Source organism: Staurois parvus, unplaced genomic scaffold (genome assembly GCF_062004578.1).
Source record: "Staurois parvus isolate SC_StPar_1 unplaced genomic scaffold, SC_StPar_1.0 ptg000470l, whole genome shotgun sequence".
Lineage (NCBI taxonomy): Eukaryota > Metazoa > Chordata > Amphibia > Anura > Ranidae > Staurois > Staurois parvus.
Genome location: NW_028318266.1, coordinates 4,389,071 through 4,403,020, shown reverse-complemented (window position 1 = coordinate 4,403,020; position 13,950 = coordinate 4,389,071). Strand labels below are relative to the sequence as shown.

The window sequence follows — 13,950 nt, the reverse complement described above, 5'->3', positions numbered from 1 at the left end:
GATTAACAAGAATCTGAATCACCGGACAATAAAATTTACTATGGATTTACATCATGGGACATGCTTTTTTTTTCTTTTGTAAAGCTCATATCAAAGGTGCCTGTGTGTTTTATTTACATTGTAATCTTCCCCACCACCCTGTCCTGGTGATTGTAGGGATCTGCAGGTATGGGTTTATTTTAATCTTAACCTCTTGGCGCAGGCCGAACGCAAATGTGAGGCCTCCCGGTATCTGGGCCTAGACGCCGAGCAGCCCCACATTTGCGTTCTATTAAAAAAAAACATATGTGCTGAGAGCGCACGCCCTGCGTGCTCCCAGCAATATGTTCGGTACTCACGGAAAGGTCCCGGTCTCCTCTTTCGATCGGGACCTTTCACGATCATGTGACCGACGTGACAGCGAATCATGGCAGTCACATGACCTTAAACCCCACCCTGCCTCCTGGTTTCTGGAACCCTTAAAAGGCTGGGAGGCAGCGGCGCCAAGGGGTTAAAAACCCCTTTAAAATTAAACCCAAGATTCTGCCCTCCCATGTGAAAGCGTAAGAGGCAGGGCGGACTGACAACTCATGGGGCCCCCAGGCAATAGGGGATCATGGGGCCCCTGTGTCCTTGCCCAAACTCAAAAAAGCCTATGAAAAAGGTACCAGGGGCATCTCATGGGGCCCCTACTGACCCCGGGCCCTCGGGCAGTGCCCGAGTTTCCAAATGGTCAGTCCGCCCCTGGTAAGAGGTGCATATTAATGTTGGTCATCTATTCACATTAAAACTTGTAATGTAAATAAGGACATTGCACACCTTTGCCAAGTCCATAATAAAAGAAAACTTTAAGAAAAGAAAATTACATAATATAAATCCATGTAGAGTAATGAAATACCATATTTATGCATTATGGCAGGTTTACCTGCCAAAGGAACCTCTTCTAGTGCTGTGATATCCGCGCTCTTGCTCGCTGCTCCTTCACCACCTATTTCATCTTCTCCCAGTTTTCTTCTTCATTGGAAGTCTTCATGGCTGTCACTGTACTATTATAAAAAAACAAAAAAACTAGCAGACAGGGAAATGTTTTTTTTTTTTTTAAAGCTTACCTTAGTTTCTTTTAAACAAACTGAAGTAGGTGTTTGAGCTAAAAGTCTGAGTTTGAATTTGCTTTGTGTCTTTTTGCTGTTATTTTAAGTTTTACATTCAAAGATTCATGTTCATATGATGCAGCTGCTGCTTCACTGAATGTGATTTTTTCATTTGGTTGATTTGAGCATTAAAAGAAGGCAGGCGATGTTACATAGATAGCCTTATGATCAGGGGCGGACTGACAACTCATGGGGCCCCCGGGCAATAGGGGATCGTGGGACCCCTGTGTCCTTACCCAAACTCAAAAAAGCCTATGAAAAAGGTACCAGATGCATCTCATGGGTCCCCCTACTGACCCCAGGCCCTTGGGCAGTGCCTGAGTTTCCAAATGGTCAGTCCGCCCTTGCTTATGATTTAGCAGATCTCTGTGTGTGAAAAGTATTAAAGCATCAGCAGATGATGTGGATTTTGCCCCCTAAAAACCTTCTAATTATTGAGATCAGTTCCATGGCCCATTGTTTTATTTGCTTCATTGTGTTATAATAAGGCAACCCTTACCTCTCACTCTGAAATATTTAGTAAAACCATAAAGTTTGCAAAGTACAGTTTCCTTTTTAATAAATATAATCAGTTAAAAACATCTTTCTTTGGGTTATTATACTTAACAGATAGCTGATAAAAAAAGTTGCAGGTACATGATAGTTAACAAAAACATCAAACGTTCTTGAGCAGCAAAATAGGAACAATAATAATTAAAGTGTGTAAAGAGAAAAAAAAAAGTTTTACAGTTTTGGAACTTTCGGTTGCAACTTTTGAGACAACTCAAAAATATCTTTCTATCAGTCAATAACATTGAAATAGTAAAATAATAATAATAATAATAGCAACAACAACAAAGTAACAATAATAATAATTATTATTATTGTTGATGTCATTGTTGTTAATAATAATAATTATAATAATAATAATAATATTCCAGCTCACATATAAACCTTTGCAGTTTAAATGAAGATTTTTTTTGTTCATAGAGTATTGTGGCTTATATACATGAGCAGAATAAACTAGATGGAACACTGGGAGTATGAAATGCTTATTAATATGTTCATGGGATTTATCAATTATATATGAAAAAAATATGTTTATGTGATATTTATTTCAGTGAAAGGTTTCTTAACTATTTATAAATCATCTGCTAAATCCACATCTAATAAATACAGTATCAAAATATTACCCATCAGAGTACATGAAGAAATGTTCTGACTTCTATTTACTTACTTTTTAGTTTATGGACTTTATTTCAGATGTTACACCTTCTGGAATACTTAACTATTTCTATTAGATTGTCAGTTTTGCTTTTGCCATATGTTTTTCATTACAGAGTCTATGACCTATATGGTGTCCTGTTTACTGCACACTTATCTTTTTTTCAAATAACTAAAAAGGTCCTGTTGTGAGAGGCCCTCAAAGTGACCCTGTCATGGAAAAAAAATCATTAAAATTTAAGTTTAGTTAGAATTTAAAACAAAGTCAGAACAAGGAACGCTATTTACAGTCAATGAAAGTCATCAAGAATACCGACTATGCCTGCCCTTCCTCCATTAATAAAAGCTGTGTTTTAGCTTCCATCAGTCAACTTTATGAAAAGTGTTCTTTGAATGGAGGACAGATGGATAAATGAAAGCTGCTGCTCCTCCATTCATATAGCACTTTTCACTGTAGAGCTTTATGAATGAAGTAATGGGGTAGAAAGGGCAGGTATAGTCAGCACTCTTAATGAGTGTCTATGACAGGTTCAGCTGATTGTATTAACCCCTCAGTACTGGAAGCTTACAGCTCCAGGGGTATGGCAGGTGGACATAACTGCATGGGTATGGCAGGGGGGCAGAACTGCAGGGGTTTGATAGGGCAACTGAACTGCAGGGGTATGGCAGGGGGGCAGAACTGCAGGGGTTTGATAGGGCAACTGAACTGCAGGGGTATGGCAAGGGGGCAGAACTGCAGGGTATGGCAAAGCAGCAGAACTGCAGGGATATGGCAGAGTGTCAGAACTGTAGGGGTATGGCAGGGGGCAGAACTGCAGGGGCTTTGAAGGTGGCAGAACTTCAGGGGTATGGCAAAGGAGTAGATCTGCAGGGGAATAGCAGTGGGGCATAACTGCAGGGGTATGGTAGAGCAGCAGAACTGCAGGGGTATAGCAGAGTGTCAGAACTGTATGGGGTATGGCAGGGGGCAGAAATGCAGGGGCTTCATAGTAAGAGCTGCAAAAATGTGGAATAGACTCCCTCAAGAGTTGGTTGTGGCCAGCTCAGTGGATTGCTTTAAAAAAAGTCCTGGATTCTTTCTTGGATACACAGAATATAACTGGTTACTATTTATAGATAAAGTTGATCCATCTGATTGCCTCTCAGGGGATCAGGAAGGAATTTTTTCCCCTGCAATAGCAAATTGGATTGTGCTTTGAGGGTTTTTGCCTTCCTATGGATCAACTGTGGGTATAGGATTATACTTTTTTTTTTTTTTTTACTTTTTTCTTTACTTATGGTTGAACTGGATGTCCATTTTTAAGCCAGGCTAACTATGTATGGGGGGGGGGGGCAAAGGACTTTAAATTTAAACTAAGTTATCAGCTAGCAGCACAGGGGACACTTTGAATTTAATGAAAGTACCATCCTTTGTGTTGAGTTGGCTAAACTTAGGTCTTAAAGATAATGCATTCCTCTATACACCACAAAACTCTTTTACATTGCTGAGATATTTTCTGCCAAAATCAGAAGGAAAACAGACACTTGTGACTTAGTCCTCACAGCTCTCATTGGTCCCTTCCTCTGACCAGAAAATCTATAGTGTATCTTGTACTGGATGAACAGCATACGAAGGAACCTGTGAAAGCTGCATGGGACCATGAAGACCAACACTTTGGATATGTTGGTTTCCTATTGGGCTTCCAGAGACTTATCAGCATTCTGCAGCTTTCAGTTGCCTAGGAAGTAAGAAAGGTACATGTGCCTTGGCTTGCATTGGTTTTAACATGTTCTATAGAAACAATTGAGTACTGACGTGATACTTTATTTATTTATTTTTTTTATTTGCACTAACATACAATTTTGAGGACAAGCTTTCGGGGTATGTCCCCTTCTTCAAGGTCCAGGGAGTACTATATCACAAAGTTTTAGCAGAATGTTAGAAGAGATGTTGAAAGGGGGAGAAAATAGAAAGACTTTCACTTTAAGGTGAACCTTTATCATTTTTTTATATTTTTAATTTTTATTCTTTTTTTTTGGATACAGGTGGCTGTATGCCAGTATTGTATCTACATACAGTATACTGGGATACATTCTGTATATTATAGTGCTATTCTCTTGTTGTTCAGGATGAATAAAGAGTGTCCACATCAATAGTCACTAAAAATGGTTTCTTTTGGAATATAAGGACCATCTAGATGACCCAAAAGATGAAGTGTATCTCCAGTGTAGGAAAACGTTTTTCAACATGAAGCCATGGAGTCATTGGCATGGCCACATTTTGTCTCAGTGTTCTATCATCCTATAACAGGAAGTACCTGCAAAGGGACCTTTGTGGCACAATCACCAGGGATAATTTAATTTGAAAGCTGCAGATTTGTAAACATCGAAAATGATTTTTGAAATAACTTTAGCATATAGACTATATGATTGGATTGATTGATTTAGATTAGATTAGATTGGTTCAGATTACGTTTTAGTGACTGGATTAATATATACTGTCTTTTCACGTTGATCACTGGCTAGAAGATTGCATGCGGTGGCCATTTTTTTCTTCTAGCAAATAGGGCTAATTATACCAGAATAAAAGTATTCATCTAAACATATTTTAATTTTTTTTTTAGATCACAAGCCATTACAGGCAGTCCCCGAGTTAAGTACATTCGGCTTACGTAATACTCATACTTACGTACACTTCCCTCGGGACCGGAAGTCAAGCTGTCAGCATTCTTGTGCAGCAAGCTGATAAGAGACTAGCTGATAAGAGACATCAGAGAGACATAAGAGACAGAGACATCCATTGCTCGTTACTTGTGGGGCTAGCAGTGTCTGCCCACTATCTCCAAAGTGATTTAAGACTGTCTGTCTGCACCTCCGGGGAGAGGAAAGGAGAGGCTGTCAGGCTGCTCACTGAAGTGATCCTCCGTCTGTGCAGGGGGGAGGGGGCAGCGTGTGCTGTGTAAAGGAGAGCAGAGTTCTCTCATACAGTACATTACAGTACAGTGTATTTTTACCCTGCAATAATGCCTCCAAAGCAAAAAGCTGATGCAAGTGCTGGCACAGCAAAGAAAAGAAAAACAATCTCCTTGGAAGATAAAGTAGAAATAATAAAGAGATCAGAGAGTGGTGAAAAATCATCATCCATTTGCAAAGCATATGGTTATGCTCCGTCAACAATTTCAACAATTTTAAAAGATAAGAGTAGAATAATGGAGCATGTAAAATGTAAAACATAAAAGTTAAATATGTTAAGGCAAACATGTGTCCAAGCTGCAGTTCTTATGCAAAACACCAGTTTAGAGCCTCTTGAGGTTTTACTGCTTTCTGTAACCTTATTACAAAAACGTAATCTAATATCCTGTCGTTTGGTTAGTAGTTAGTGCTTATAAAAGTGCCTGATTCAACTTATGAACAAATTCGACTTATGAACAAACCTACAGTCCCTATCTTGTACGTAACCCGGGGACTGCCTGTATTTTGCACACCAAAATGAGTTGTTTTCCAACAGAAAGATAATAGAGGGCAGGGGCGGACTGACCATTTGGAAACTCGGGCACTCCCAGTGGGCCCGGGGTCAGTAGGGGGCTCCATGAGATGCCCCTGGTACCTTTTTCATAGGCTTTTTTGAGTTTGGGCAAGGACACAGGGGCCCCATGATCCCCTATTGCCCAGGGGCCCCATGAGCTGTCAGTCCGCCCCTGAAAGGGGGTAGCCAACTTACCTCTCCTCAACTGGTAATTGACAATCCTCCAGTTTCTTTACTCTTCTTAGAAGTGCTCACCCAATCCTAATGGGTTGAGCGGTTCATAATGTCCTAGCCTAGAGGTCCATCTTAATTCTCTTAACTTACAGTAAACTTAATTGAACCTAATGAAAATGGTTCACTACAGGAACCACTTGTACAATGTATTGACTAGGAAAGATTCCTGTAACACTGGGATTGCTTGTGTAGGGCACATAACAACCATATATTGCCTGTAGATTCCTTTTAATAACAAAAAAAGCAATCTAGCAAAGAAATATTGTATGTTAATGACATTTATTGAAAGGATGTACATGAGCTAAACTAATCAATAAACATGTGAACCAGGGTGTACAATATCACTTCACAGTATTTATGTAGGAAATCCCTCATACAGAACAATGTACAAAGAGGATGATGCTTCTTTAGCTGCATTGATGGTAAAGAGACAAGGATTCCACATTTTTTTTTATCAGAATGGTCCCTTTGTTAAAAAATAAGAATATGAGAGGTATGCTGTGTTGGAAAAAGAGAAACAATTATGTTTTTGGTAGTATTGGTGCTGTTGGAAATGATTGGAAATGATGATGTATGATTTCTAGGTAAACATCATTCCACCTGTCAAGTAACCTAACTGTTGAGCCCCAGCAATCACTGAATGGTAGCCACTACCCAGAAGTGTTAAGTTTCATAGCAATCAAGGGTGGAATATGACACCTCCAAGTGCCCAAAACAGGGCAAATCTAAAAGTAGGAGGCCTTAGCTCATATAGGTGCAAAGATGGTTTATCCAGCTTCTACAGCTAAGTTATTAGAACTGTCTATACAGAAATATATTCAGAGGACTCTTCGGATGCTACATTTAACTAACAGCCAATCAATAGGAAAAACATAATCACTAATTTTCAGCAGCAGTACATTTTAGGAGCAATAAAACATGGTCCACAGCTTCCAATCAACTGACCACAATACAGAATTTACTCTGTGTAGCGACGGGGTTGAGTGTGTCCAGGTGATAGTGAACTGTTGTAGACAGAAGTGGTTAGGTTGGGGCAGGACGGAGATGAAATGTTGTCATAGAGGTGGTCAGTATCAGAATAGTGAAGGGTTAAAATGGCAAAGGTTTGTACGAGTAACTGTTAGGTGGTTGGAGGGAGAAGTGGAAGACAAGGAGAGAGTGAAACTAGTAAGGTAGTGATCAGAGGGAGGAAATGGATTGTTGGAGAGGTTTGTGGAGGGCATAGGTAGGAGCAGGGGTGGACTGACCATTTGGAAACTCGGGCACTGCCTGAGGGCCCGGGGTCAGTAGGGGGCCCCATGAGATGCCCCTGGTACCTTTTTCATAGGCTTTTTTGAGTTTGGGCAAGGGCACAGGGGCCCCATGATCCCCTATTGCCTGGGAGCCCCATGAATTGTCAGTCCACCCCTGGGTAGGAGTATACAAAGTCCAGGGTGTTGTGGTCAGAGTGAGCATGTGTTCATTGTGTTCATTGCTACAGGTCAAAAGAGGAGGTTAGACTGAGAATTTTAGAAGTAGCAGGAGTGTTAGTATTAACAGAGATGTTGAAGTCACTGAGAATGATTGTGGGAATTTCAGAAGAGAAAAAGTAGGGTAGCTAGGTATATAAGTCATCAAGGAAAGTTGATACCAGTCCAGGGGGCAGTAGATCACAGCAATTCTCAAAGAAACTGGAGAAAGTAGATTAATACAGCGTGTCTCAAATTAAGAGAGTATCAAAGAGGGAGCTGTGCAAAGAATATGAAAGGTGCTTTGTGGGGATATATGGATTCCAACTTCACCTCCTTTCCATCCACTGGATCTCGTAGAATGGGTCCATCTAAGACAACCATGGGAAAGGGAAGCAGGAGAAGCAGTCAGATGGGGCACTATTCCTCCCACTGACACCAATGATGGAGTACTATTCCTCCAACTGACACTAATGATGGGGCACTATTTATCCCACTGACACCAATGATGGGGCACTTCCTCCCACTGACACCAAAGAGGGGGCACTATTCCTCCACTGATACCAATGATGGGGCACTATTCCTCCCACTGACACCAATGATGGGGCACTATTCCTCCCACACTGATACCAATGATGGGACACTATTCCTCCCACCGACATTAATTATGGGGCACTTCCTCCCACTGATACCAATGATGGGACATTATTCCTCCCACCGACATTAATGATGGGGCACTATTCCTCCCACTGATACCAATGATGGGACATTATTCCTCCCCCTGACACCAATGATGGGGCACTATTCCTCCCACTGATACCAATGATGGGGCACTATTCCTCCCACTGACACCATTGATGGGGAACGATTCCTCCCACTGATACCAATGAGGGGGCACTATTCCTCCCCCTGACAACAATGATGGGGCACTATTCCTCCCACTGACACCAATGATGGGACACAATTCCTCCCACTGACACCAATGATGGGCACGATTCTTCCCACTGACACTAAAGATGGGTCACTTTTCCTCCCACTGACACTAATGATGGAGTACTATTCCTCCCACTGACACCAATGATGGGGCACTATTCCTCCCCCTGACACCAATGATGGGGCACTATTCCTCCCACTGATACCAATGATGGGGCACTATTCCTCCCACTGACACCATTGATGGGGCACTTCCTCCCACTGATACCAATGATGGGACATTATTCCTCCCACCGACATTAATGATGGGGCACTATTCCTCCCACTGATACCAATGATGGGACATTATTCCTCCCCCTGACACCAATGATGGGGCACTATTCCTCCCACTGATACCAATGATGGGGCACTATTCCTCCCACTGACACCATTGATGGGGAACGATTCCTCCCACTGATACCAATGAGGGGGCACTATTCCTCCCCCTGACAACAATGATGGGGCACTATTCCTCCCACTGACACCAATGATGGGCACAATTCCTCCCACTGACACCAATGATGGGCACGATTCTTCCCACTGACACTAAAGATGGGTCACTTTTCCTCCCACTGACACTAATGATGGAGTACTATTCCTCCCACTGACACCAATGATGGGGCACTATTCATCCCATTGACACCAATGATGGGGCACCATTCCTCCCACTGACACCAATGATAAGGCACTATTCCTCACACACTGACGCTAATGATGGGGCACCATTATTGGTGTCAGTGGGAGGAATAGTGTCCCATCATTAGTGTCAGTATGTGAGGAATAGTGCCGCATCATTGGTGTCAGTGGGAGGAATAGTGCCCCATCATTGGTGTCAATGGGAGTAATAGTGCCCCATCATTGGTGTCAGTGGGAGGAATAGTGCCCCATCATTGGTGTCAGTGGGAGGAATAGTACTCCATCATTAGTGTCAGTGGGAGGAATAGTACTCCATCATTAGTGTCAGTGGGAGGAATAGTGCCCCATCATTGGTATCAGTAGGAGGAATAGTGCCCCATCATTGGTGTCAGTGGGAGGAATAGTACTCCATCATTGGTATCAGTGGGAGGAATAGTGCCCCATCATTGGTGTCAGTGGGAGGAATAGTGCCCCATCATTGGTGTCAGTGGGAGGAATAGTGCCCCATCATTAGTGTCAGTGGGAGGAATAGTACTCCATCATTAGTGTCAGTGGGAGGAATAGCGCCCCATCGTTCTCAGTGGGGAAAGCTCTAATAGGAAGAGGTGGAGCCTAAAGATGAAGGGGTTGAGTTTGCAGTTGAAAGGGTGGGACACATTTAGATGCAGGGAGGGGGGGTGCCCAATTTTAGTCTTGCCTAGGGCAGCACAAAACCAAAATACACCACTGACGACCTTAGACCGTTCCAAAAATGAAACCTTAAAGTAGATGTAAACCCAATCACTAAAACCTCATATAGTCTATACACATTCAAATCATAGCATTAAAATTAATTTTTAATATCTTTAATTCTGCAGGTTTTAACAAAATAATACATGGTGATCCATACATGAAGGTCTTTGTTCGGGGATTTTCTCTTATCGATGTCTGTTCTTGATTCCCAAATGTGTTTCTGCACTTTCATCTTGTCACATGGGTTTCCCATGGAGGCTACAAGTGGTCCTTTCAACACACATTAAGCGGGCATGATCTACTATTGGAATGTTTTCTTTATTTAAAACAAATGGCAACTGGTATAAATACACAATGCTTTAGCAAACTAATTATTATTCAGTTACATCTATAGTCTTTAAGTCAGGGTTTCATCCTTTGATAGAGTGACAATAAGGTGTCAGTCAATTAAATTGTATTTTCTTTTAGTTTTTAATCAAAGGGGATATGATAAAGACCCCATCAGTTTTTTTTCTTTTCATGGCTGCAGCCCATCAGGGAGATTTCCCTTCACTCTGAAGCAAAACAGGAAGAGATCCCTCCAAAGTGAAGGTAAATTTTCTCTTAGACAGTTGTCATCAAAACAAGTTTCCCCACTGAAAGATTTCCTCACACCTTCTGTTCTTATAACTCTAAAATATTGGATTTTCCATAATTTTTCTGAACGGAAGACAATTTCTACAGCAGAGATACAGACAGGAATAAAAACTCAACTGGGCTTCTAACCCTTCTAAATTCTTGTAAAAAAAAAAAAAAACAGTTGTGGGTGTATGTTCTTTGTTTTTCTAAAAATGCAATCCTTAAGAATATAATTGGAAGAAATACTGGCACTATTTCAAAACTGTTTTTTTAACCACTTCCAGACCGGACACTTTTACTCCCTTCCTGACCAGGGCAATTTTGAGCTTTCAGCACTATCACACTTTGAATGACAATTGCGCAGTCATGCAACACTGTACCCAAATGAATTTTTTACCATTTTTTGAGACAGATAAAGCTTTATTTTGGTGGTATTTATTCAATGCTGGGATTTTTATTTTTTTTGCTATGTAAATGAAAAAGTCCAAAAATGTTGAAAAAAAGTGTTTTTTTTTATAAAATTTTGCAAATAAATAATATTTCATCATAAATATTTGCCAAAATTTATTCTGTTATCTTTTTAGTAAAAAAAAAAATCCAAATTAGTTTATAACCAAAAATTATAATTTTTAAACTTTTTTTTTTACATTTTTATTTTATTTTTTTTATCTTATTTTTTATTTTTTTTACATACTGTCACCCTAGCAATACAGTGTCACCATGGTGACACTGTACTACTTGTGGGGGGTGATGAAGATTTTTTTTTTTTTTTTTTACACATTGCTTTTACACCCATATAGGATGTAAAAGCAATAATTTCTCTTTCTCTCTGGCTGCATTCTTGCACTCATTGAGAAATACTGTGTGAGCTGTGATTCGTCACAGCTTGTCACATGGTACAAGGCTGTTGTGAATAGGCTTGTACCATGTGACCTCTGTCATCATTCACAGATTTCACATGTAGTAAGCAATAATGTCACAAGTGACATCTTGCTTACTACTTTGCATGTGATCACTGATTGGCCAATCAGTGATCACATGATCGGGACCTCGTACAGAGGTCCCGTCCGACGATCGGTGTTTCACTGTGTCCGGAGGACACAGCGGGCACCGGATCGCGGTGCTGCGCGCTCCCAGGGAGCACACACAAGCAGGGTGCGAGGAGGCCGTTTATAAACGTCCACCCGACCCTGCACTGCCACCGTCCGGCCGTTTATATGCAACGGCTGGTCGGGAAGTGGTTAAGGAACATTGTGCAACCTGAGTAAACCAGCAGAGTTTCACCCCCATTAAGTATTGTATATTATAAAAATTAAACCTTTCTTTCCTTCATCAACTAAAAAATAAAAATAAACAAAACAGGTCAAGCAAATGTCAAGAAACATAATAAATATTGTTATAGAAACATACACTGCCCTATGAAAAAAAAAACACATTTACATTTATGTTACATTTACAAGGAATTTTACATTTGATTAGAAAACTTACACACATTTGCCAATGTATAAAATAATATAGAATATTTGTTAAATTGTGAATTTAAAGTTCCCTAAATATAATATCATAGTTATGTTCATGTGCCTGGTTAGGGCATTTACATATTTTGATGATTACAGAAATGTAACCTCAAAATATTGTTGATAATTTTTTCAATAACTTGTTTAAGGTCTTTATTCCTCAGAGTGTATATGATTGGATTCAGCATAGGAGTGACCACAGTGTACAGCAATGACACAAATTTAGTGATGTTCCATGACTGTCCTCTACTCGGTATCAAATATACAAAAAGTAAGGTACCATAAAAAATAGAAACAACAGTCAGATGAGAACTGCATGTTGAGAAAACTTTCTTCCTCCCAGTAATAGACGGGATTTCAAAAATGGTGACTATAATATAAATATATGATATAATGATGCCAAAAAACGGGATGACTGCAAAAAATATGGTTGATAAAGTTACCAATAGTTGAACAAGGCTGGTACTGGAGCAGGAGAGATGTAGGATTGGGTCAAGATCACAGAAAAAATGATCGATAATATTGGGACCACAAAACTGTAGTTTTGACATGTCTAAGGTGTAAGTCAATACTGCTAGGAAACTTAAATTCCAGCTTGCGATTATTGTCATCCAACAAAACCGATGGCTCATTAACAAAGTATAATGCAATGGCTTACAGATGGCCAAATATCTGTCGTAAGACATCACAGTCAGTAATAGACACTCAAAAGTTATTGAGACACCAAAGAAATACAGCTGGGTGATACAGTTTGGAATGGAAATGATGGTGGTATTTTCCAAAACGGCATGGAGCATGTTAGGAAGAATATCAGTTGTTAATAACATATCCGATAGAGCGAGCTGGGAGAGGTAGAAGTACATGGGGGAGTGGAGGGATTTGCTGTAGGACACCAGTGTGATTATCAGGAAGTTTCCACATAATGTCAAACAATAAAACAGAAGAAATACAAAGAATACCAAAAACGTTAAACTCTGTGGAGTCTGAAGCCCTAAGAGGTGGATAGCAGTTATGGTCTTGTTATGTTCATCCATCACCTAAGAATAGAACAGAAGAGCTTAATTGTTAAAGCTTTCTAAAAAAAATATAAGCTTTTTATCCTCCCTAGCAGTATGATAATGCCCATACTTCTGTACTCAAAGTGGTACATTTTTTTGCATGGAAATATGTCTTTTTTTTATTGTAGGCTGTAATTTTTAGGAATAACTCACTGAAATCTGTCCGAACAAGAGTCTAGTGAACATCCCGGGGAGGATAAAATTTGAAACACAAAATCATAAATTATAATATAATAAATAATCATAAAAAATAATATAATAATAATAAATTTAATTCAATAATGTAATCAAACCAAAAACACTGAAATGTGAAATAGAGCGCCAAGTTCGCACATCACTGAGCTCAGTCGCAGAATCGTTTTCAGTGTCTGATGATGAATTTCCCCCACGAATCATTATCACTCAATTCTGCAAGTGGTTCTGATTTACTATCGCTGTTCTCTAGCTGGTCTAAAACCGCGTCTGACCTAAAGGGACGCTTTTTGGACGCCATGGACGTTTCTCAGTTTCCAGGCAGAAAGAACAGTAAAAATGCAGGCAGGGCGCCGGACAAAGCACTCGGGACAAAATGTATGTGAAATGGTTTGATACAGGAATGTTATACTATGTGATTTTAGTGTATTTAGTGAATGTCACTTTTTGACATTTTTAAATTTCCCGCCAGTTCTGTCCCCGTTTGTCCCAACGTCGCAGGGAACAGAACCCGGAAGACAGATGCCGGCATCAGCTGGATGACATTACAGGGGACACTGCAGGAGGGACATCGCAGGAGCGCTGGACAAGGTAAGTGATCGAGGGATCCCAGAGCAACGCTGCAGTGTATTCCCGAGTGTAGCTCGGGGTTACCGCTTGTGGTGCTGAAACTTTACCCCGAGCTACACTTCTAGATAAGAAGAC

At 40.4% G+C, this 13,950-nt stretch overlaps 1 protein-coding gene across 1 annotated transcript; it reads right to left on the bottom strand.

Moving 5' to 3' along the window:
- Positions 1 to 12,072: 12,072 nt before the first annotated feature.
- LOC149452601 (olfactory receptor 5P55-like) lies at positions 12,073 to 13,029 on the bottom strand. The gene has a single exon (XM_089689284.1). It carries the CDS (start codon positions 13,027 to 13,029, stop codon positions 12,073 to 12,075), a length of 957 nt encoding a protein of 318 aa, XP_089545410.1.
- Between the last annotated feature and the right edge of the window lie 921 nt (positions 13,030 to 13,950).